Source organism: Osmia lignaria, chromosome 5, assembly GCF_051020975.1.
Source record: "Osmia lignaria lignaria isolate PbOS001 chromosome 5, iyOsmLign1, whole genome shotgun sequence".
Classification (NCBI taxonomy): domain Eukaryota; kingdom Metazoa; phylum Arthropoda; class Insecta; order Hymenoptera; family Megachilidae; genus Osmia; species Osmia lignaria.
Genome location: NC_135036.1, coordinates 7,275,879 through 7,300,612, shown reverse-complemented (window position 1 = coordinate 7,300,612; position 24,734 = coordinate 7,275,879). Strand labels below are relative to the sequence as shown.

The 24,734-nt window shown below is 42.7% G+C and overlaps 2 protein-coding genes and 1 long non-coding RNA gene across 4 annotated transcripts in view; 1 reads left to right on the top strand and 2 right to left on the bottom strand.

Moving 5' to 3' along the window:
* LOC117605071 (uncharacterized) overlaps window positions 1-24,734 on the top strand; it is a 129,825-nt gene that overhangs the window by 43,023 nt on the left and 62,068 nt on the right. The gene's annotated exons all lie outside the window — the stretch shown is intronic.
* On the bottom strand, window positions 726-6,670 carry LOC117604977 (uncharacterized). The gene is given in 5 exon segments (XM_076688402.1): window positions 726-755; window positions 757-883; window positions 6,136-6,243; window positions 6,245-6,289; window positions 6,291-6,670. Coding segments are annotated over 5 exon segments (690 nt in total).
* The window catches only part of LOC117605068 (uncharacterized), a 34,010-nt gene continuing 28,729 nt past the window's right edge, over window positions 19,454-24,734 (bottom strand). Inside the window, exons 3-6 of one of the 2 annotated variants that reach the window (XM_034325903.2) lie at window positions 23,380-23,523; window positions 21,679-22,010; window positions 21,266-21,540; window positions 19,454-21,144 (exon numbers count right to left, since the gene is read on the bottom strand). In XM_034325903.2, the coding sequence (XP_034181794.2) occupies window positions 20,448-21,144; window positions 21,266-21,540; window positions 21,679-22,010; window positions 23,380-23,523 (1,448 nt within the window). In that variant the 3' untranslated portion in view covers window positions 19,454-20,447. The remainder of the gene's footprint in view (window positions 21,145-21,265; window positions 21,541-21,678; window positions 22,011-23,379; window positions 23,524-24,734) is intronic. The other variant, XM_034325902.2, reaches the window with a different exon arrangement.

The following is a 24,734-nucleotide window of genomic DNA, read 5'->3' as shown; positions in this document are numbered from 1 at the left end:
GAGTTAACGCGTAGAATAAAATCGAAATTTCTTAGATTTTTACGTAACCACAAGAGAGCAGCATCACTCTCTCCTCCGATACGGTAGTCCACCTATAGTTGGTCGATAACGCAACTGCATGCAGTTGCATTATTGCGAGGCTGCAATGGGAGAGGCTTCTAAGGGTGTGATGGAGGGGGCAGAAGAAGGTGGCCGGGCTAAAGGAAAAGAAGAAGAAGAAGAAAGAGAAGGTGGAGGAGGCGGAGGAGGAGGACACGTTGGCGTCGCCTGGAATGCCCGCGGACCACGAACGGTGCTGGTACGACGGGTTTACCTTTTACAGTCTACCTACCGGTCGTTTCACTCTGACTACACCTTCCACATCTGCGTTACCTCTCTTTTCCATCGTCGAAAGTCACCACAGATAAAAAGACCCTCTAAACCTCCTCTTCTGAATTCATTTCATTCTTTAATTATGATTTCAAGGTAAAAATCAGCTTCAGAAGTTGTTTCTCAATAACTTTGTTTCAAAGCGTCATCATCGGAGGCGATTGTCTTTGATCTTTCGAATCAGACCCTTCGGGGTTAATTATTGATACTCCAGCTGAAGATAATTACCTCAGCTCGATGCATTTTAAGAGGCTCGTAAAAGAGGACGAGAGGAGAGGGCTGTTCGATGAGGTAACCGTAAGAATCGTCGCGAAAGATGTCACAATTTCCACGATAATGTTTATTCATGATCACGATTAGCCACTTACCACGCAGCCTATCGTACCGTTGCGGCGTGCCTCGTGAATTTTCATGGGCCATTACTTTCTCATTCTTGAGAATCGATCCGATCTTGATGCACGAAGCTCGATCCTCTCCACTTGGAATTGGTGGAACGGTAGAATCGAGATCCATTCTAGTATCGAGGGAAAAAAGGAGTCGCTTAAACGAGTAGCTTTGCGATCAATTGGATGGCTTATTCCAGCTACGACCTTGGATAAATCGTGAGTCTCTTCACAGTTGCAACGCGTACTCGATGCATTTTGATACCCACAGAATGTCAATAAGAACATTCATAGTCAATTTAATCAAATAAATTACACGTTCACAAATGAGTCTTGAATCAATTTCTGCAATTATTGATCTCAAAGTTTTCGTATCCATAATGACTTAGATTGAAAGTTCAGAATATGAAAATTATATGAAATTATTTTATCAACTTCAACAATTCGAAGGATATTCCTCTCACGATGGTTTCTATAAGTTCGTAAAAGAAGTGTGTCAGTGTTGCTTGGCTGGTTTCGCAAAAGAACATCGCGAATCTCATGCATTAAGCATCGTTCTTGCAGGTTAACCCTGAACGATCGAGCTTTCGCGAAGCGTAAGCCTCGGAGAGGAATTCTTCTTCGTCAGCGTGTCCGAGCTGTCCTCCGTAGTCGAGCAGCTGCTCGTATATGGACATAGAGGGCAAGGCGAGCGATGCGGCACGCGTCGTTCTTTTCCGGTCTCTACTCTCTACCGGTTCCGTTACTTGCGTTATGCGATTGTGCTAATGGGTCAGATTGCGCCTGTCGCCTAACGAGCACGTGGGTGGCGTGCACGTCTTTTGAATGAAAACGATGTCCGTGTACCTTGTACACCGGTTCTCTACTCGGAGCCTTGCAATTCTGTTAACAATCTAACTGCTTCTGGGCTACGGAATTATTCTTGGGATTTTCTCTGATCAAGACCATAACTGGTAAGCTTATCCAAGATCCGAATTAATATTTAAAATTTCAAAGAAAATAAGAGACGCAAAATGCAGAGAATCTTCTTATCAAAAGTTGAATCCTCTGCAGCCGCTCCTCTATCGAGGCAACGAAGTAGCAATCATTTATCCGAATGAAAAGTGGGCAAACGCTACCTGGAAATCGTTTCGCTATTAGTCAAGTTAACTGGCCGGTGAAAACGAGCAGGTAGCCAGGCAACGGATGAGAAACGCGAGCATCAGCAGACATCTCGAGGGAAAGAAGAGCGGCGGACAGGTCCGGTTTGTCGAACGTGGGCGCGATGCCCTCTTCTCACAATGATCCCCGCGATCTACAGAGATCCTTGTAGTACCCTTGTCACCGGCTCCCCCAGCGGACCCCTCTTCAAGGATTTCGGATCAAAGGTTCGCGAGTGGCCGCGGGTGAACGCACCCTGAAAGCCAGGACGTTGTCCCTTTAGACGCCTACGTAGTTTTGTCGAAAGGCAACCATGTAGGATACACGTGTGATCGTCTGTAGCTTAGGGATCCTTTGATTAAAAGAAGGTATAGAGGAAGGAGTGACTAAATTCAAAATCAATTGCAAGAACACCTTGCACCCTAGTGTACACGTGCAGGCTAAATTGTAGCAAGAACCTAAAGAGGAAAGTTAGGAAAAGGAATGTGTGGGATTTCTTTAAGTTTTTTTAAAATCAAAGAAAAACGAAAGAAGACCACCTTGCACCCCAGTGTACACGTGCAGGTTAAATTGTAGCAAGGATCTGAAGAGAAAAGGTAGGAACAGGAATGTCTTGAATTTCCCTAAGTTCTTCCAAAATCAAAGAAAAACAAAAAAAGACCACCTTGCACCTTGTACACGTGCAGGGTGAAGCGAACACGTGGCAAGGACCTGGTGAATTTCTAAAAAAGAACCACTCTTGTACGATCTTGTTAGCCGACACGTGAAAATTTATCACCCCATCGCTGGTTACAAGCAGCTAACTATCTCTCTACGGTTGGATAGGGTACCATCATCGGGACGTGATGAGCAGAGAAGATGTAATGAGCGAAATTACTCGGATGGAAAAGTTCGTGTATCATTCGGTTGGACGTGAGAGATTGAGCTTGAAGAGCTTGAACATGGCTTCGACGGTGGATCTGATGGAACGAGCGGGAGATTGTTATAAAGAGGTTACAAGGGAAGTTCGAAGCAACCGTTTTGTTTCGGTAATGAGCGATCAGGATGGCGAAGAATTAATGAACCAAGCTGGAGCTTGATAGGATGATTTTAATTAACGAAAAAAAAGGAAATTGAAATGAATGATCATCGCCGACTACTCTCCTTACACCATAAATCAGGTGTGCTCTATATAAAAATTTCTTTTATTTTTTCCTGGAAGGGTTAATTTAGGAAAGGAGATTATCTCCAACTTGTTAGCAACTCGAGTCTCTCAGTCAGCCATTCCAAATACGGTTGCTACCTCCAAGGTAACCGTCGTCCATCCTGAGATTTCGTTCAGACTTTCGGTTCGTCTGTCTCTTAATCGGCGAATCTAAGAAGTCGCGAGATTTTTTGGGAGAAAAAGAAACAGGCGACCAAGTTCGATCACCGAGTGGATCAAATTAGCCGGACGCGTGACAAGCGGGAATTCGAGTAACGAAGGACCGTCGTGCATCTGCGTTCGCCTCGCTTCCATTGGGGTATGAAAAAGGAACCGCGAAACTTTGTGCAAGATATCGAGGATCAAGTCGTCTAAGGATTTTTCTAATCTTGTTGTCAGGATGGAATTAAAGTGTCTTGTCACTGGCGTCTTGCCTTTTGAATGTTGACAGGTGGACGATGGAGATAGGAGAATTTTTAATTCATTTTTCATTTATTTTGAATTAAAATTGCATCCAGCGTTTAGTTTATTAAAGACGATGGTAATTTCTGCAATAATCATGCGGTCGACTTTGGTAGCTTTCAGTGGTAATTAAAGAAGTAATAGGGGAAACGATCTCATTGTCCTGGGACAAAGAACAATGCAACAGGGCGAAGTTAGCTCGTTGTGTTCGGGTCACTGGTGCACGAGCAAACCGTTAGGAAAGGAACATTGTGCATAGCCAGAGGCATAATCCTAACTTCCAAGAAACGATCGCTCATTGATCCTGGGTCTCCACCGTGGTCGACGACATAGGTCACATCCACATAACGGTCACTTCGTAAGGACACGTGCCTTTAAACTCTTAGATCGAACTAATCAATCTGACACCACTAACAATTGCCATTTCTCATCTTTTTAATTAATCTCCCCTTTGCAAATATTTTAACGTTAATTATGTAGAGGGGTGTAATTGCAGCCCGTGGATTTTTAGGGCAAAATATAAAACAAATATTGTGACTTTATTGATTTTTAAAAAGATAGTCATCATACAGGGAGAAGGTTAAATTTCAGAGGAGATTTATTCAAAAATTGAAATTACTATTGTATAAAATAAGCAAATCGCTTGCTCATGTTTTTCCATCCTTTTTATTGCCATAAACCTTGAATCCAGCACTTGAAATGATACATAACGTGTCACAATATAATAGGCCTCCTCGAGCGCCTATCCCTGTTGCACAAAACTATCCACTAGAGTCGATCGAGGAGATGGTACATGACAACATGTCCGTCGAAAAATTGCAATCGATCAAACCATTGTAAGGTTACATATTAACCATTGGAACGGGACACGAACGGTGTACGTCGTATTCGTGATTGATGAAATTCTGCTGGAAGGAGGGAAAATTGAATTGATACGTCCGTCAGAATCTTGTCTTAACACGTTGGCTACCACAGGGGTCCTAAGTGACCGGTGCCATAAGTTCAATATGATCGAACAAATTAAGCAAATTTTTGGAAAACAAAAATTGTAATGAACTCGTAGGAGACATAATGTAAAGCAAATTCCTTGATGATCAAAAAGAAATAATAGAAACATTAAACATCATGGGAACATCCTGTTCAGGATCTCTCCGAGCTGGTCTTACTAGCAGCCATAGTATTTATGATGTATGATCCATCATGTTACAGTTATCCAGTAATAAGCAACATATCATCAATCGATAACAGTCAATAGTGTGGCGTTGTCAATTAATTGTTGATCAACTTAACCAGGACTTTGCTAAATTTAATTTTAGATTTTTTCTTATTCTCATTTTCTAATTTTTATATTATCCTTTTTTCAATTTATGGAAGTCGTTATTTAATATTGATACATAAATTCATATTAGGGCTCGATAATTGATACAAGGGTTCACTGTTGGGGCTTTGAGAGCGGGGAATTATCGAGTGGTTACTTATCTGATATTGCCCCCATTAAATTTATAAATATATCTCTGTTTTGTTATAAAAGACCACTGTAGGAGCTTCCAAAGCGGCAAATTATCGAGCAGCTACTGTACCTAGCTTAACCTGTCCCTACTGTATTCATGAACTGTACGAAAGCATCGAGTCAGATTCGAAGCTACTCGCAATATACTTGAATCCCATCTTTACGTGTACTAGCAAGCAGCTGAGCAGATTCAAGGTTTTCCGCGTGAACTCGACCACCGTTAAGTACCTCGACGAACGAGCGTTCGCTATCACCGGATCTGGCATAATGATCCAGATCGTGCGATCCGCCAGGAGATCCGAATGGGTATTTTTCTCAAGCGAAGGGACTTCGCAGCACCGCGTGAACACCGTGTCCAAACAGTTTCTACCGTCTGGTTATGCTAATTACGTATACCCTGTCGGATATTACTTGAGACACATTCGCGTGGCTTGTTAAATAGCCGAGCCTCACCATAAATAATAACTTTATTTTCCGCAGCTGGCACGACCGATTGGATTGAAAAGGTTTGCGTGGGAATTCGAGTTCCCTTCTTAAGGATCATCCTCTCCTTTCCTCTCTCCGTCTCTTTAGAGACCGTTTCAACCGCGAAGGGAACTATGTCAGAAGCACAGGGAGAATCTCGCTAAACAGCCACAAATTCAGCCGATCAACGTGGCCGATGCCGCGTTCCGGTACGACAAAAACGCGTAAATTATGCGACGAACGGGCGTCATTATACGAACGGAGCGGCTAGCCTCGAACCTGGACTGTTCCATAAGTACATAAATTAGCCGAGCGGGGAACGGGCAAAAAGTAACACGACGGAAGAGGTAACGGGTGTACGCGACACGCGAGCGAATCGCCTGGTACACGTGGGAGAGAAGCGAATCAAAATGCGAATAAAGAATAGAGTCTACTACTGTGCTACTCGGGGTGACCAACGCTTTGCATAAGTTATCCACGAGGCGAACTTCTACCTTCTTATTTTCAACGGAAATTTTCTTTATTAATAATTTCGAGCTGGTCATCATCTAAATTAAGAATTTTCAGAATTCTCCTTACTTTATATCGCGATTTTCTTTAAGGAAGCCTAGCGTGCTTGTTACCGTAGCCAGAGGATCGCGAAAGAAAGTGCGGGATAAGCAAAGGACAAGATGGCCAGTGGCATACAAGTTGGACAAGCGAGTGCAGCATCATTAGCCAGGACGTCGAGCTCGCGATTTCCGTCTGCTCGTTTGTGGGACGAGACGCTCACGGGTTCCGACGTGACGAAGGTGGGGAGGGCTGTTCGCCCTTATCGGGCGAGGGGGCACCCAGACAACGTCGTTCGTACGGTGAATGGTACCCGGTACTTTGTTCTCGGTTCCTGGTACTTCTGTGTTGCAGCATGAGCCAAAGATTCGAAGCCGTGGGTTCGATGACCCTTGCCGACCACGGCGGGCACAGCCGGTCCGTGGATTCGAACGTGGTGGCCAGGGCAGCGCCCCGTTCGAGACACGAAACGACCGACACCGCCGTTATCCATCTGTCTTCAGGATTCCGCGATTCGTTAACATTCTTGCCGAATCGGTCAGCTGTTCCCGTTCGTCGAGTAACGTTCAGGTTACTTAAATTAGCAGATCTTCGACTTATCGCTTTCATTTTAAACCCCCGGGCTTCGGATTCTTTTTTAGATTTTTCATCAAATAATTCTGTTTAATAACTGTGTTTAAATTTCTCTTTCTAGTTTCTTAATCTGCGATACTGTATCGTTGAAGAATTAAACTGCACCAGTTTTTCGACGAGATTATCCGGTTGCTAATGGTGATAGGTCACTTCTCATTTATTTATTACGCCAGGACGCGTTCGTGGCTCCTGTCGATATTAATCCACCTCGAAATTGCTAATATCTTAAGTTTTGAGCGCTTTCAATATCTGTGTTTTATCGGTTAAAAAAACAGCAAGTATCATTCAGTCGGTGAATCAAGGACACGGCTTAATGTAAACCGGTGGTAAAATGATTTTATTGCTGAGAACTTGCCGGGAAAGAAAGAAGTCCGATGTTCACGGTGCTTCGTCTTCATCCCCTTATGATCACGAACGCGATGATCTTTCTCCCTCTGACACTGTTATTTTCTTACCTTTCTATTTGCTGTATTTATGGTATACGATTTATGCCTCTACGGGAATAAAGATTTTTCTCGTTTCCTTTCAACTATTTAGATTTCGAGTGAGTGCTATGAAACGGTGGCTATAAAGTGGCCGTTCAAACCTTCGTAGAGAAAGAGAGAGAGAGGAAATGTAGGGATTAAAAAATTTCGCGAGGCAAGTACAGATGATCCGGTAAGTAATGCCGTTGGTCATCTTGGGTATAGTAAACGTAGAGTAGATTAAGTATCGTTCGTTTCGGATTTTTAAATTAAATCAGACGATAAATGCGGATACTCGTGGTTGATAACTCGACAGGAAGAGAAAAGTAGCAATAAAGAACAGGTACCATTGGTAAATCGTACGAATCTTGCAATTGGATTTGGGAGTTTATATCTTCTCCTTTTACACTTTCGCCATTTGGCATCAACTAACGTTTATTTTCATTCTTAATTACTGTTATACTTTACAATATTTCATAATATATATTTTATTCTATCTTATTAATTTTTGGACAATGGGTAGCACAATAATTCCACGCATGATTCTACTGGATCAAATGGTACCTAATATTTGCAAATAAATTTTTATATTAGCATATAATAATTTTATTGCTATAATAGGGGGCGGATTTGGCAAAATGATTATTACTTCTGTGAGGGCACAGGTTCTCCAATAATTGCTAATTTATTCCACGAGGAAAAAGAATTAATTGGATTCATTAATTAGAAGGGCATCGCGTACCCAGCACATTCCTAATTCAGGCTGTTTAAACACTCGACTTCGTGCAACATAAATCGGAAATTCCACGGGTAGAGTAAAGCAAACACTCCACTTGCTACTCCGCTCTTACAGAGTTGCAACAAAGGGAACTTCTACAGTTCCCAGTCTCTACAAATGAGAGAAGTATTTAAGAACAAAGAGAAGGGTTTACTGTTAAAAGTAGCCTTTGTAGGCTCGTGAAACCTCGACTTCATGGAGTCGTTTCATCCACCGAATAAACTCTGTAATTGGTGAGCCGCGGACGCGTTATGAGACTGGCCAATGAGTTTCCACGTTGGAAAGTACACCGCTGATAAAGTTCCATGGAATTGTACGAGAGGGTTAAGCCCTTCTCCTCTCATTGTCCTTTAACCGTAGAATATGCCATTAGAGAACAGTCGAGTCTGAACGACTGCAATGTTAATGTCTAAAGTATGTTTCCTCTCGCGCGTACCGCTTAATGGCCGGCGTTCCTAAACTGGAAGAGAGGATTGCCTCGTCCGGCATGAAACAGAGTGTATCGGTTTATTCGAGACGCGGCCTGGCTGGATTTCAATGGCATCGGAGTTATCGGGGAACATCGTCCGGCACCGTTGCCACGAAAAAGCGTTTCTCGATTAACCCTAAGTGCCGCTTTGATCCTGATGCCAATAGCCGGAGATCCTCGTGATCCTTTTGCGGTGCAGGTATACCACTCGTGAAACTTCATTTTTCCCCTTTGCTCGGCGAAAATTCTTTCGTAAGTTCCTCTCTTATTTAATCCGGTTATATCACGAACATCCTTTCATTATAAAATTATTCGAAAATTATTTAAAATTCTTAAATATGAAATCTTGGCGAAATAATTTCTATGGGATTATTAATTAAAATTCATCAGATAAGGATTCCCAATAAAAATAACCTTCTATGGAAATGAATAATAATTAGAAATTGAAATTTCCTCTCTTATTTAATCTGGTTATATCACTAACATCCCTTCATTATAAAATTATTTAAAAATCTTAGATGGTAATTCTTAACAAAATAATTTCTGTACAATTATTTCTTAAAATTCATCAAACAACAATTCCCCTTAAAAATAAGCTTCTATAATTGAAAATTTATGATTTTCCGTATTTTTGAAAAAATTCGATAAACCGGAATTTATATTCCATCTAGCTTATCTCCGATTTATCTAACAATAGTATGGTCCGATGGTACTCGATTGTTGTCATCGGTACCAGGCCCATAAATCACGTCGGACAGTCCGCATCGTCGGCGGAGGATGTGCCACGAAGGTTGGTGAATTTTGTATGGGCGTGTCGGCGGCGTAAACCTTTAAAATACGATGTTCCCGCGGTGGACATGTTAATTGCTACGTAGAATCGCTCGGATGAAAGCAGTCCTTGATAAATTGCGTTGTTAAGCCATCGTGGCCGAGTACAGCATTATCCACGCGATACGTGTTCGTGTCTATGATCGCACCGTACGTTGCTCACCTGGCTGATCTTTCAACTCTGATAAATCGTCTGCCGAAGGACTAAGGTCCATTGACGACCTCGAAGTCGGTTTACCGATCCTGACCAAAGAGGAACACGCGGTTATAGGGATAGTACACCGGTGCTCTCAACCTGCCTCTTCTGACGAACGTATCTATGAAAAATTCAACATAATATTCCATCTTTATATCGAATAAATTAATATCACCTTGGACAGTGAATTATTCCATGAATTTTAATTAGAAATCGTATCGATTATTCTTCAGCCCGATAGAAGAAGCTCCATTAGCGCAGTCATTTTAATATCTCCCCTTCATTAGTATTATCTTCAGCACAAAAGGCAGGACCGATAAGGATCCTCGTCACCATTCAAACCGTGACAATATAACGGAGTTAATAAACATTGTGAGCGATCGTCGGTGGATCGGTTAGACTGCAATCTCGCCAGTGAAATTCCGCTATAATAGGGATGACCTGCGGGTTCGATGACGTAACAACTTCCTAGACTTTTAATAAGGATCTACAACTATAGCCTATCAACTGATGCAGCGTATTATGCCAACACCTGCAACCTTGTTGCATTCTCCCTGCCGTTGATGGACAGCATCGAGCAACGTTTTTCCTATCGAACGTATAACGGAATAGTATCACAATTATGTTGTAACCCGATCAGTTGTCAAACGAACGATTAACAGCTTTCTAATTTCATTTCTAATTAACCTTCGATAAATGAAAGTTGGTTTTTCGATAAATAGTCGATTCGTGATCTGTAAAAGTAGAATCGTTATCGTAGGATCGATCTGCCGGTAGGATAAACTTATCTGCTTCATGGCCGAGGGAAAAGAATATGGCGGAACCGTTAAACGGGGAAGGCAGGAGGCGTGTTAAATTGAAGGGACATCAAGCGCAACGTCGCTAACGACCCGATAAAGGGGCACGCTGATGAAGACCGTAGCTTCGATCGAACGTAATGAAGTATAATTGAACGTAGCTAGATAACTGTCTAACTGGCGTGACCTACGAACCCCTTCGTGTAACCGTAGGTCGCCGACTTCATCAGTACGTTTCGTGGTGTACGTTTCACGAGCGTTAAGAGTCAAACGGATTGCTACTTGTTAATGCGACGTCGAGTTAATCATAATTAAAGCTCGTCCTTTTGGTCGTTGGGTTGCCACATTTTCCCTCTTCGTCGCCGATCCTCTTTGATATACGACGTATATATCCGTCGTTAATTTCTGCGACAGTAACTAATAGAACGATCTGCTAGCCACCACGCGTGAAATCGTGTTAAGAAAATGCGAGTTTCTTTGCTGAACTTGCAAGATTTACCGGTAATCGCAGGAGAATCGTTGGTTTCCTGGTTGCAACTTTCGAGCTGCTGGGTTGCACGGATTTATGAAAAAGATTTCACGACGACGTGGATTACAGTTGAGAGGAAGATATTTTCAAACGGTGACGAGGAACGGGGTTAATCGAGGACGACGGCTACGAAATTACGCGATCGATCCGGTAAAGATCACTGCTCGATTCGATAAATCGTTAGAAAGTGGGACGCGAACTGACGAGATTTCCACTTTGGTGGAAACTTGTCGGTTTAAAAAAGGAGAGGCTACCAGCAGTTGCTAGAGGAATTCCAATTGCGGAAATTCGAAAGAGTTCTTCTTTTGCGCTTCTTATTTTATTTCGGGACCATTTGAAAATGGCTAATTTCTAAGCTACTCTGTTCCTCGAGTCACTCAATTATAAATCGCGAGAGTATCAGAGCGGAAAATAAGAGGACAGCTCGTCTACCAATTATTGCCTCGAATCAACGACCACTAATTAACAAAGCGCGACGAGGGAACACCGGGCAGCGTGTATCCGTAATGTAGTCTCGTTAGATATCAGCCGGTCAAACGGCTGCCTGTTAATATCGTTTTCATAAAATGTCGCGTTTTACGATCGGCAGTCGTTAAAAGGCTGAAATGTTGTAGCAAGTGAAGCTTAACACGGTTACCGGACTCCTTGTTCCTTCTCTTTCTCTCGAGCCTATTATTACAGTGGCAAAGCGTACTTGTAAACCGTGTACGAGGATCATAAAAGCATCCCCGATAGAATTCCTCTGGCCATCTTTGTCGGCCTGTCTCTCCTTGAAATTATCGTTATTCGGCGTGTCAGGGAATAATTAGCGTACATACACGGCGCAGTACGTAAAGAGATGATTCGTGTCGCGGCACGGTTGAAACGATTACTCGTAGTAATTAAGTTTAATTGAGTTGTTTGTAAACGATGGAGATCGAGAGTGAGTTGTAAACTATCGATCTTCTGCCTTCTTGGAAATGAATGAGGAGATCTTTGGAATTGGGAATTTCGATTGAGTCATTTTTTTATTGGAAAGGGGTGCTAACAGGGTGGACTTGGCTCTCCCTCTGTAAAATTTTATCTAGACTTAAAATCTTATCTTACTTAGACGAAAATCTTAGTCACGTCAGTGTGGAGGATTAAATTAAAGGGAGGTCTATGGGGGGTTGCAGCTCTGGACCCCTTCCTCTTACTATTTTTTTTTACTGTTGACCTTTTCCTTTAGGATTAGACTTAATTTTAGTTACAATAAATTTCAATTTCTGAAGGGGGGATTTCTAAGGTTTGATAATCCTGATCTCCAGAAATCTTAATCACATTTTCCACCAAGAGATTATCTAATTACTCTTTGCTGTTTAAAAACCCTCATAACCACGCGGAATCGAAGTAACGGAACAGGAACCCATACGAGTGACGCAAACGTCAGGGGGACGATAAGAGACGTCAGTGTAGAGAGATGAAAATTAATTGGAGCTAACCGCAAGTCACGTGTATCGAATGTACTCACACGCGTGTACTCATTGAACCGAGTAGAATGTCTACGACACTGGATAGTGACAGTCTCACGTGACAAGCGAATCGCGCGAGCAAAGAAACGTGACAAGCAAATATCTGTTTTATCCGTCTTGCAATGGCGGTCGATGATAAACGACCTCGCGCGATTAGGCAAAAGGAATATCGGTCCTGCGTCCGGTTGGCATGGCTCTCGAGATTTTTTACACGGACGCCCGTATTTTCGCCCCGTGTAATTTATGATCGGTCATTACGCGATGCCGCGATAGAGTTTCTTAAATAATTTATACCCTACACGCCCGTTTTATTCGTGTACACCAGGGATGCTCGGCCGGGGTCGTGGACGCGCTTCTAGGAAATCGACTTTTTTTTTACGATCACCGGATTAATCGACTCCCTGACCTAACCTCGCTCGCGTACGATGTGGAACGAGGTGAAATTCCTTCGGGGACTCGTTATGAACGCTCGGTAACCGACTCCCGGCAACTTTGTTGCCCCCTAGCCTCGCGCGCGCAATTACCTCGCGGAGGGAGACTCAGGAACGCGACCGAAGGATGGGAAAAGCGATCCTCGGGTTTATAAATCGTCGAATTTGTAAGAAATAACCGAAGAAAATTTATTCCTTACAAAATCCTTGATAATGTTTGACCAACTCGGACGCTCGTCAGAATCACCGGTAGATCGCATAATCGAATACCAACCAGGCGTTCGTGTTCATTCGTTATTCGAGCGCGCAATATTTGTATGCAGCGCGGAGGGAAGGTGTATAAAATATTTGGGAATGCGTATTTATTGGCGTATAACTCGGTCGGCCGGTCAATCTGATAATTGGTGACAATCGGCCGTTGCTCGATCGAGAGTCGGATGGTTGGCCGATTGCGTAGCGCAGCACTGATGTTGGAGCCGGTTTCGCGCATTGCTACCGTACTAAAATATTGTTCGCCGTGGGTGGCTTTATGGGCTTTGCTGATGTAAAGCCCTTTCCGATTCCTTTTCTTGTCAGATGCAAACTTATTGATAGTTTCACGGTTGTAGTCTATCGACTGGGCATGCCACTATCGCCAGCCCCCAACTGTTCGTATCCGAGCACAAACTTACGAGGGGAGAAAAAAGGTTTTCGAGGTGAGATAGAACAGGGTCTGTACGACACCATCCTGCCGAACTGAATTTATACCCTCCTTCCTTCGAACATGAATCTTGCTAGATTTTTCTTCATTTCTATATATCATATATCCTTAAATAATTATCCAAAATTCCTCTATCAGTGTTATCTGATTAATTTCTATTCGAAGCAAAATATTGGCTCCTTTAAATTACAAATATGGTCTCAGTAAAGTCCTCCTGGAATATATTAACGAGTATTGCATGGTAGAATGTGGTTTTCAAAAACCGTTGCCCATTTAAGCGCATCCCTATTAATCCAAAGATAAAGTGGCAGTTAAACGAGAACCGTCTGAATGCAGGACATTAATTTCGCCGAACAAATGACACTAATTTTACCAGCATTAGCAAACAGTCTCGACCGGTAGCTTCTCATAAACGTACAAACCTCGTTTCGCCGCTATTCATCATAAGAGACAAATTATCCGAGCACCGCCCTCGGTTAAATGCTTCATCTACGAGGGAAAAGCTCCTCGGAGGTTCACTGAAAACGCTTCGCTACGGAATAAATTCACCGCGGACTCGATTACAGTAATCTTCAGCTCGCTGGTAATTAGAAGCAGTAAAATAGCTAGCTCTACCGCCGTTTCAGTCCGATAGCACGGAATAAGGTGCGCTTGAACGTCTTGTTGAGAGAACTTTAAGGGGGTAGATCGGCGCGCGACTTCTTTGATTTGGCAAACGGCAATTGATGGAAGGAAAGAAAAAAGAAATACGAGTTCCATTAACACCCACTTCGAAGTTCGAAACTGCAACAATCTCCCGGGGCTACTAAAATAGCTGGGAGCGAAGAAAAATTTCTCCACGAACCGTCCATATGGTAACGGGCAGCCAGATCTTATCTGCCAAAGTTACAACCGAACGCCCAACTGTCCCATTCCAGGCGTTTCAACGAAAACCCACGAACGGTAGTTTGACAAGAATATCACAATAGCCGTGCGATTTGTCGACTTACTATCAGGTCGGCGCACCTAAAACTATCGTACAGAAAATCGCGAAAAGGCGGGATCTACCGGTGTCACAAACCACCAGCTGATTCCAAGTTCTTAGTGGAACAATTTACCATTGCTTCGTCCAAGAATTCACCCTTCCGATAATTTGTCGTTGTTCGATGAAAAAGAAAATTATCGAGACACTGAATCATCCATAGTATTTTTCGAAACTCTTTGATGTACTCTTTAAAGATACCTCGTATTTCAACCACCTTGCACGAGTTTCTCCGCCTTTAATTAGCAGCGAAGGATTTTTAAATCGATGTAGAGGAGATGGTAGGATGGGTTGATTGCACGTAGCAGCATCGATCTCGTCGAAAGTCGACAAATCACGGTTGCATTGTGCGAGATCGCACTCGAACTACCTACCGTCTAACTATTATACAGTTCGAGCCCAGATCGTATCCAGGCTTACCGGTTGAAGGGACAGAGGAGTCTAGGCTGGTCGCGGAATGTTCTTAACGAGTGTTCGAGGGGATCTGAGGATCTGGTCTTGGATCGAAACTACCGTGCTGCAATTCGATCGTAGAATCACGAATGGATTAACGTGATTTAATTCGACAAATAGTGGTAGCCTTACAGAATCGTTAAGCCGGTCGGTATTGCAACTCATCCGATGCTTTGATGAACGCCAACACCAATCATTTCTTCGTTACTTGATGGAGCTGTATTGTTAAAGATTCGCTACCTTTTGCTTTCGTTTGATCGTTGATTAAAAGTGTTTGTTACGGTGCGTTGTAAAGGATTATTTTAATTTCAACGATTTTCTCAATCAGAAATTGATTACTGATTATGCTATTCAGAAATTTTCATTAAAATTATATTATACTGTTCGAGCATTCAAATTAAGAATTTAGCAAAGTTATTTAACAGGTAGGCTAATTAAGTAGCCTGGTAGTTGAGTACCTTGGTAATTAAATATCCTGATAATTGAGTACCTTTGTAGTTGGGTACTTTGACAAATGGATGGTCTAATAGGTGGGCACGCATAACTTGGTAGTTGGATATCTTGATCGTTGGATACCTTGATAGTCAAATACTCTAATAGTTAAATATTTTAATAAATGGGTGGCCTAATAGTTAGGCACTCATAACTTGTTAGTTAAATATTTTAATCATTGAATGCCCTGATAGTCGAGTACCTTGATAGTTGAATACCTTGATAGTCAAAAACCTTAATAGTTGAGTACCTCGAAAGTTAAATATCCTGATAGTTGAGTACCTTGATGGTTAGGCACTCTGTTAAATGGGTATCTTTAATCGATCCTCGATTTTAACGCAACCAGACGTAGCCAGTTGAGGATGAGACTGGTTCCTCTTCAAGAACCTTACTCTCACTTTCCTCCACGGCATTCAGCCTGGTCCTCCCACAGCAAGGACCTCTTGAGGCCAGGCCTTCAGCTCGCAGATTTATGAAACTTTCTCCGTAGCATCGAACAACGACCCGTTTGTCTCGTTGCTTTTATTCGAAACCGTCGATATGATAGGCTCTCTCTGGCGGACGAGCTGGTACAGGAGGCGTACAAGGCCGGGTCCTCGTATCGGAAGGTAGCATCCTCCTGGGCAAATGCACACGCCGCTATCAGCGTGTACTATGACGTGATACATGACGCGGGCCGCGATAATAATCGTCGAAAGGTATTCGAAGCCTTCGCGCGATGTTCCAGCCGACTGGATCGGCGGAAAAAACCTGAAGAAAGGACTTCTTATCGGGCCTGTTCATCTGCATAATCTGGCCGCTCGATAACCTATGACCGTGTAATTTATTGACAGTCACTCGTTCCCTCGTGTAGATCTTTTTGTCAGGTGATTTTTGAAAACAAAAAAAGGAAACATCTTCTTGACATTACACGTGTATTTCTTACCTGCCTAATATTTATTCGAAACGACTCATTCAACTCGGTGACAATTCTGGTTATTCTTTTCACCTTAGCCTTAAGGTAATCTTAATTTTCAGATTTCTGGATATTAATTACCTTCAGTTAGGAGCATTTCCGATGTTTCATTATCATTAAAGCTAGCCTCTGAGGATGCATTGAAAATGATGCAAGTGAGTGCACTGGATGCACTTTGAACTGGTGCAAGTGAATGCACTGGATGCACTTTAGCACTGGACCAAAGTATCCAACTATTAGGGTACATAACCACCAATGATTTGCAATCCTTTTTTATAAAATAATTTTTTAGATGCCCATGTTGAAACTTCGAATCTTTCACGCTGTTTTAGTATCTCTGTTTAGCAATTATTTGGCAATCCTTTTGGTAAAATTGAGTAGTCAAAGAGAAAATCGCGTCGCTTCATTTGCGATCATTTCAATTGTGGTCGCAGGCGAAATCGGCTTCGCTCACGGTTCACTAAACAAAGGGCAAGTCTCGTTTCACTTGCGGTTGTAGGTCAATACGCGATTTGCATTCTCTATGCTTTCCTACACTCTTCCCCATGACACATTGATTAACGAGATGTTTAGAAACTGTCATGGAAGATTATTGATTTCCACTGCATGGAAATAAGGAAGTCTGAAATCGTTATACGTCAAATAAATTATACTTAGTACTTGAATATATTAGATAGCGTTTGCGATTGAAGTTTTCGAAGACAATTTCTTTTTAATGGAAAATACGACAGTCAATGTTGGTGAATAATATTTAACTACTCTCTTCTTCGATATTTCAAGAACTTCAAGTTTCACACAGACAATTTTTATCTCATATCTTATTTACTTTTACCTTCCATTTCAATTGTGCCATAAAGTGTGTAACGTACACCATGCAATTGGAGCGATACTTGGCAAGTTCCAGGGTAATAAGAGCTCGGTAATTTCAGTAATTAAGCAGATCCATAACGGATAAACAGAGTGCTACATTATTTCCCGAATAAAACAAGCAAGGCTTTCCTCATGTACCAACGGTTGTTAACAAAAGTGAAATTCCTTTTGCACGTCGTTCCCAGCAGCAACGTGTCTAATCACTCGTCAGATACCATCGAACAGGTGTCTACAGACGCCGAGGTACCATCGTTGCGTAAGAAATTTTCTTTTATTTATTGGAGAAATCGTTCTAAGGGAATTCCGAAAGAAATTTGGAAAAAAGCTCGGTGTACTTCGATCATTTCACATTCGTTCGACGCGTTTATCGGCGTTCGATCTCGGAAAATGGTCGGGCCACGCTTGAGAACAAGAAAGTTCCATTTCCTATTTGCTCGTCCGAGAGACGCTGTATGTTCCTCGTTGTTTCGCGATTTGCATCGGTTTACAATGCCGCGTTGCGGCTCGTTTTCAATGCGGCTTTGTTGCGCATACGTACATACACGCGAGATGCCCGCGTTCACACGAAGCGGATTCCCATATCAGATATTCATCTTTCCTTCTGCCGTCGAACGCGACACTCCTGTATATCGTTATTGTTACCGTCGATCGGAGGAATCTTCGAAATGGGACTTTGCCAACTTTACTCTTCGCTGTTAATCAAACACCTAGACGACTTGGCTATTCTTTTTTCTAATTTCTTATCACTGTGAAAAAATTTTAAATAGTATTAATATTGTGTTAATTTCTCAGACGTGAAAAATTAAATTTCTGTTCTAATTAAAAAAAATTTATATTAATAATTCAAAGAGCTTTTATCAATTAAATTTTCATACCAAATAGATTTTACTTATGTCACAGAAAGATATAATGTTAATTAGGATTAAATTAGAAATTAGAGTCCCCAATATAAATGCCCCCCAAAATGTGATTTTTTAAAAAATTCTAATGCAACTGGTAGTTTTGATTTGTTATTTAAAATCGTCAGTTCTCTGCAGGATCCAGGAACTGATCGTGCGCGTAGGATCACGTATACCGTGTAGGTGCTTGCGCAACGTGGCGCTCGCGCGAGTCACAAAGCGTAAAGACGCACGCGTCCTAGGCCGGCGGACGCATTAAGATCATGATGTTACGCGACAGTGACATACCGTCAAGAATGCCGCGAGTACGTGCGGTGAGGTGCGTATCGTGGAGCAAAGCTGATTTATAACGATCCTAATGGAAATAAAAGCACGTGGAGCGGCGGAGACGCGCGCACGCGCGCGTGCATTACACGCCGGGATAGCACGCGTTCATAACGCCTGGCGACAATGACATATCGTCTGGAATGTAAGGAACACGAACGGCTCTCTTTCCTCCGGAGAGTATCCTCGTGTTTGCACCGAGAAAAGTTGAAAATGTTTTCGTAGAGGGAAAAATCTAGCAACCATGTGAAAGCACGCGAACCAAGTTGCTAGAACAGGTCCGTTGGTTATGCATTTTTGTAACTGCAATTATGTTGCACAGAACGTGTTGTATTTAACCCTTGAATGATTAGTGTTGCCGTTTGACAAAGTAGATATGTACTTGCACGTATGGCTAAGAATAGTCTCATAACAAAATGTTTGAATACCTTCTAATCTTTTCTGTGTGTAGGGTTGTAAACACACCCCAGGCTAATAATCATCTTTTATTTTATATCTAGCATTGAAGTAATTAGGATTCTTAGATTTATTGACAGTGTCAGGTGTTAGAATTTTTAAATTTCAACCCTTAGGATATTATGAGGTATTTTCTTTACATTTTGCACTGAAAATTTGTACACCCCTGAGAGAAGATTAAACTTAGCATGGAAATTGCATAATCGTGCAGTATGCAAAATAATTCACTCTCCATTTCCATCATGCAATGCCTTCGCTCGAGTCTAAAAATCATCACAGACCGTTCTCATAGACAACCCGTAGAAGAATAATAAGAAGGTTCGAAAATGGTCGAGAAGATTATGCCTCTCAGGGATTTTTGAGCGTGACAGGATCCTGTTCTGCCTGCTCCCTCCTTAACCCCTTCGCCCGTTCCACGATTTTTCTGTTTGCCCTTCGTAATCGCGGTTGCATCTCGCAAACACAGCTTTCCAGTTTCCTCGAAGCGTTTCGATGCATGTAATCGCGTGTTTAACGAGCGATCGGCCGTATCGTCACGCGAACTTCGGCGATCGTTGCACGAACGAGAGGGAATCAGCCCCCGCACCGTGTAACGAGTTAATAGATTAATCGTCAGAGGCAACCGTCATGATTTATCCCTTGGCCTGAGCAATTTCGACGACCTAGACTTTCCAAGGACACCGGTAATTTCCTGTTCCCAGAAATTAGGGTCGTTTACATTCCGTCGGCGGTTTCTCGGCCGAAAGGTAGTTCCATCCTGCTTTGCCCTCGGAATTCGTTTATTATAGACGCATACAGGGTATTTTCAGTATTTACAAATAAATTTCTACACCAGTTAACTGCAAATGATTGTATTTCCAAGTAATAACTATACAGTAAGAAAATTACAAACCTCCCCTCGCGGGCTTTCACAACCAGTACGCGGAGTATTAACAAATGTACAAAATGCTTGAAGTATCCTTCAGCCATTGCACTACAGGTTAGCAACAAATTTACAAAAATCATTTATTATATTTTATAATCCTCCCTTAGTCTACGATCGAAATAATTTACATGGTAGATTTTTAAAAAATTAAATTTTTCAATCTTCTTCTAATTATTAAATTAGATTGACGAAAGGTGAATCTTATTGTCGCGATCGAATACGGGTCATTGGACAAGGCTAATAATATCGATCGTCCGCAGCACAGATTCCTCGGGTACCGGAAGTCGCCGAGCGTCCCGTCGAGACCCGCTACATCCGCCGTGCACGCACGGGACCGTAATTACGCGATCATTTTCCCCGGTCAACAGCCTTGTAAATCTTTCGCCCGGTTCCCCGCGGAGAACACCGTGCGGGAAAAGGGTAGAAAAAGACATGGGGAGGATAATTTCTTCGGCAAATGGCGTTGTAAATCCCGTCGGTGCCGCGCAGCGCCGTTTCTACGGGAACGGTTCTTCCAGGTCTAGCCAGGAAGTCGCGCGTTATCTCTATCAATGAATTTCCCTCGACCGTTTTCGATGTTAACCTTCGTCGCGTTAACGAGGACGTTGATGACCATCTTTCTGTACAAATTAATCCATCATTCGGCACAATTTTTATTCTTAAAACGAAACGACGATCAACAAACCGTGTTATAAATTCCTTCCTCATCGTCGAAGGTGTTCGCGTCGGAAAGCTCGGACTGCGACAAAGCTAATTTCACGTAACCCTTGTCTTTGTCCACGATACCGTCCTTTCCACCGGGCGGAGGTTTCTCTTCGGGAGGGCCAACGTTCGTCGGTTCACAGATTTCAGCGTAAATTTCCTCCGTTTTCGACGGCGGAATGGATGGTAACGGAGTTAGGCTGTCTCTAACCTTGGAATACGGAGGATCTAAGTCCTGTTGAGTCTGAACCTCCAGTACACTGGTGGAAACCGATCGTTGAACTTGTTGCCTCGAGGAAGGAGAGCCCTGCAGTAAATTCGTTTCCGATTCTAAACTCGCGTATCTTTCCGTCCTCATGCCGATTTCCGGGCGGACGGCAAACGTGAAGGAGGCTGACTTCTTCGCCGGATTCCTGCTCCTGCCACCTTGAGCTATCCTCGATATCCGGTCGAGGAAGCTGTGGTTGTTGCTACTCGCACGACTGTTACTCCGATCCCTGATGGTGGTTCTTTTGATGTGTTCCAAGCCCTCTTTCAAGCTTTGGAGGATCGGTTTCGCGTCCGGTTTCGACTTGATTTCCTTTAAATGAAGTTCCTTTAACTGGCCACTGGTGGAGGTTGGTTTCGGTGGCGCCACGCGTGGTTCGGTTGCCCTCTGGTCCAGGGCTCTCCTGTAATCGAAAAGAACAATTTTCGTTTGTAAATATTAAAAAAATATAAGAGTGTATAAATATAATTAATTTGGTTATGTAGTTGTTATAAAAGCATCGTTTGAATTAAATTAATTTTTACCTGCAAGCTGAAAGTAACCGCTGCATTTTGGGCGACGCCAGTAACCGTGCTTCGGAAGGGCAGCCTAGTCGTGCCCTTTTCACTCGGGGGGCTGTTGGTCCCGTGGCAACTAACTCCAGAAGTTCAGGAACGGTAGAATTTGGTAAAGGTCTCTCGGGCAATAAAGGTACCGCGCACCCTAGGACTATGGGACCCCTGGTTGCACCCTCCAGTTGCATTAGTCCGCTGTAATCTCGTGGCAACGGTATCGGCAAAGGGCCGGCTACTAATCTCACCTATTAATAAGATTTGATTCATTTTTTAATTAGATCTACGTCAATTATAATTGTGTTCGATATTTCAGAATTGGTGACTCAAAGTATTTAGCATTTCTTCACTTGGGTCATTTAATTACAAAAATATAGATTTATTACCCTAAGTGGGAGATCCCTTCTCGCGAGCTGATGGACTCTGTACAATACAGCGTCGCTTCCGGTATCGAGGCTTCCGCTTTGACAGGTAGCATAGAATTCTCCTCTCGCCGAAAGTGGCGCGAACAGTTCGTGCCCGTGGGAATCTAAGCATTGAGCGTACTGATCTCGTTCCGATGACCTTGAACTCTTCCCTTCCGGGACGCCGCTAACGACACCGGAAATGCCGCTGGAGACCGGCGCCCTTCGGGTGTCCTGAAAAACTGCGGCCAACCGGAGTACTTCCCCTGCGCGCACCGTTGTCTTCGTGTAATGAGCTCTCAAATTACCGTTTTCTGAAACAAAAAATTTTAGACTGTCTTTAGAATCTTGTTAATTAAACTATGTATAACAATAAAGGACCAACTCGTTGGGGTGACTAAAATTCTTTTTGGGGGTGGGCTAGGTCCAAAGAGATTTAGAATTCTCGAGTTCCCGAGTTTTTGATTGCCAGAGTTCTGGAGTTGTGGAGTTCTAGAGTTCTGGAGCTCTGGAGTTTTAGAGTTCTAGGATTTTAAAGTTCCAGAATTCTAGAGTTTTACAGTACTGGGGTTCTAGGATTCTAAAGTTCTAGAATTCTGGAGGTTTAGAGTTCTAGGGTTCTAGGATTCCAAGTTCTCGATTTCTGGAGTTCTAGAGTTCTGAAGTTCTAGAATTCTGGAGTTTTAGAGTTCTAGGGTTCTAGGATTCTAAAGTTCTAGAATTCTGGAGTTTTAGAGTTCTAGGGTTCTAGGATTCTAAAGTTCTAGGATTCTGGAGTTCTAGAATTCTAGGGTTCTAGGATTTTAAAGTTCTAGGATTCCAAGTTCTAGAATTCTGGAGTTCTAGAGTTCTGAAGTTCTAGAGTTCTAGAGTTCTTAGTAATCTGCCAGGAAATTTCGATGACGTCTCAAGGAGGGACACTATAGTGTCTATAGAACCCTTGTTTCGCGCGACCATAATCGTTACTGTGCATAATGGCATAACAGCGTGTGTATCGTAAGAACCCCAGCGGCTTTCACCGGGCCGCATGCCTGTAACGTTACGTGCTCCTCGCCTACGTTTAAACGCACGAACAAGCCCGCCATACACTCGTATTAACAGACACATTGACATTCGTGTCACGGCCAGTGGCTGCACTCAAGGGAATAATCCGAAGCGTGGACTGTGCGTGAGTGCACGCGGTCCTCTGTGTGCACCATGCACCCATGGGTCCGGATGCACTGTCACGTCCTAGACGATTGACGCGTACAAAATGTTTTCGAAATCTGGGTAAAATATCTAGGCAAAAATTCCTTTCCATCTGGCCATCTTAAAAGTACTCATTCGGTACTTTGCAATTTGCACAAGATGCAATTAACGAATCCGCTGGATTAGTACAAGCGAAGTGACGAGCAAAAACATCATTTTCACTGCGATCTTAGAAAATTGCAGATACCTGATGATCGCATTGAAAACGTCCACAATATCGTAAATGAACAACTATACTTTATAGCTGTTCATTATATTATATTATCGCATATTCATGTCGCAGCCGTTCCTTGCCTCACAATTTCTTGTAACTAAGTGACTAACTTCTTAATGAGCGAAAGGATATAACAGTTTCCCTTATGAAACGTGCAATTACGTGTCATTCGTGAGGCAACATGGACAATATATCGCGCGATTGAAACTTGTTTAACTTACCCATCTTCGAGTGCGTCAGCGTGTAAGCTCGAAGGGGTTTCGCGAGCAGAAACGCCGGAACACCAGCTCGGACCAAAGCTCCCACTCTCCTGTACACCCTGGCGCTTCCGGTACCACTGTTGTTCGAAACAACGGAGAACCAACCTGCAACAAATGTAAATACAAATTGAAACATTCTTCTACTTAGTTGTTTCATTCATGAAGGATTTAATTGGATATTTTAAATTAAAATTCCTAATGTCCCATGAACTTGCAAATTCATCGTCGTATGAAAGATCCAGTTATCTTTGGGCCGGTTTCAATGATTTTCGCTTTCTCGTGCAAGTACACGCAAGCAATGGCATCTGTGTCAGACCCGATGCAACGTCATTCCACGGCTCGTTTGGTCGTACGGTGGTTCGTTAACGTGTACTCGGTTCATTCTGATACGAACGTGACAAACGTTACCGTTGCACCGTGGAAACAGCGTCCCAGTTCCCGAGGAAAAACCAGCCTTTCATAAACTCGCGTCCGCGCCAGCATTAAACCAAGCCCCCTTTTGCCAGCTAATAACTTTTTTACGAAATCAATGTCAATTCGACCTAGTTTCGTTACGATCGAGCCGAGCTACGTGAACAGATAAATGAACAAAGCTAAGTTTATCTTGGTGTCTTAACTTTTAACCCTTTCAATCAACTTTCTCTGTTTTCTTTTTTGATTGACTAAATAAAAATTATCCTACTTGTTGTGGGGGTCAGCCAATCCCCACTACATTCGAAATGCAAACCCAACCTAACATAAGATAACCTAATCTGAAACTCTGTATTAGAAGCGCGAAAATTCAATTATTCCCTAATGATTGGAGAAATGTAAAGAAAAATCTCGTAAATATTATTTTCAAGAAACGTTTTATTGCGGCAGCTCGTAGTTGACAATCAACGAACGACATCGGGACTCGTCGATGAAATGTTCGCGTGCAATGAAAAGTTCTTCCTTCGAAATTTATTACGTACCGTTAAGTGTCGAACAGCCTGTTTGTCTTTGGAGAACGAGATTGTAATTTAATCTATCCAGAGCTGAAGCGGTGTTGCTCATAAAACCGGACACGTTGTATAGACGATAAAACACCCACGTTAATACATTCGCGGAAAGGACGTTTCGCGGAAAGGACGGAACAATCATTGGTACTCGCGCATTAGTACTAGCTGTAAATCAATTCAAGATGGCTGAAATACGATGTAAACCACTCGCAAATCGATTCAGCGATTTATACGCTGGACCATTGTACCGTGAGCAAGGGACAACCGCAGGATCTTTACATTCGGCTATAAATTATCGGAAGAATCACGTGTGCATTCCGTAAATCGTTAATAAAA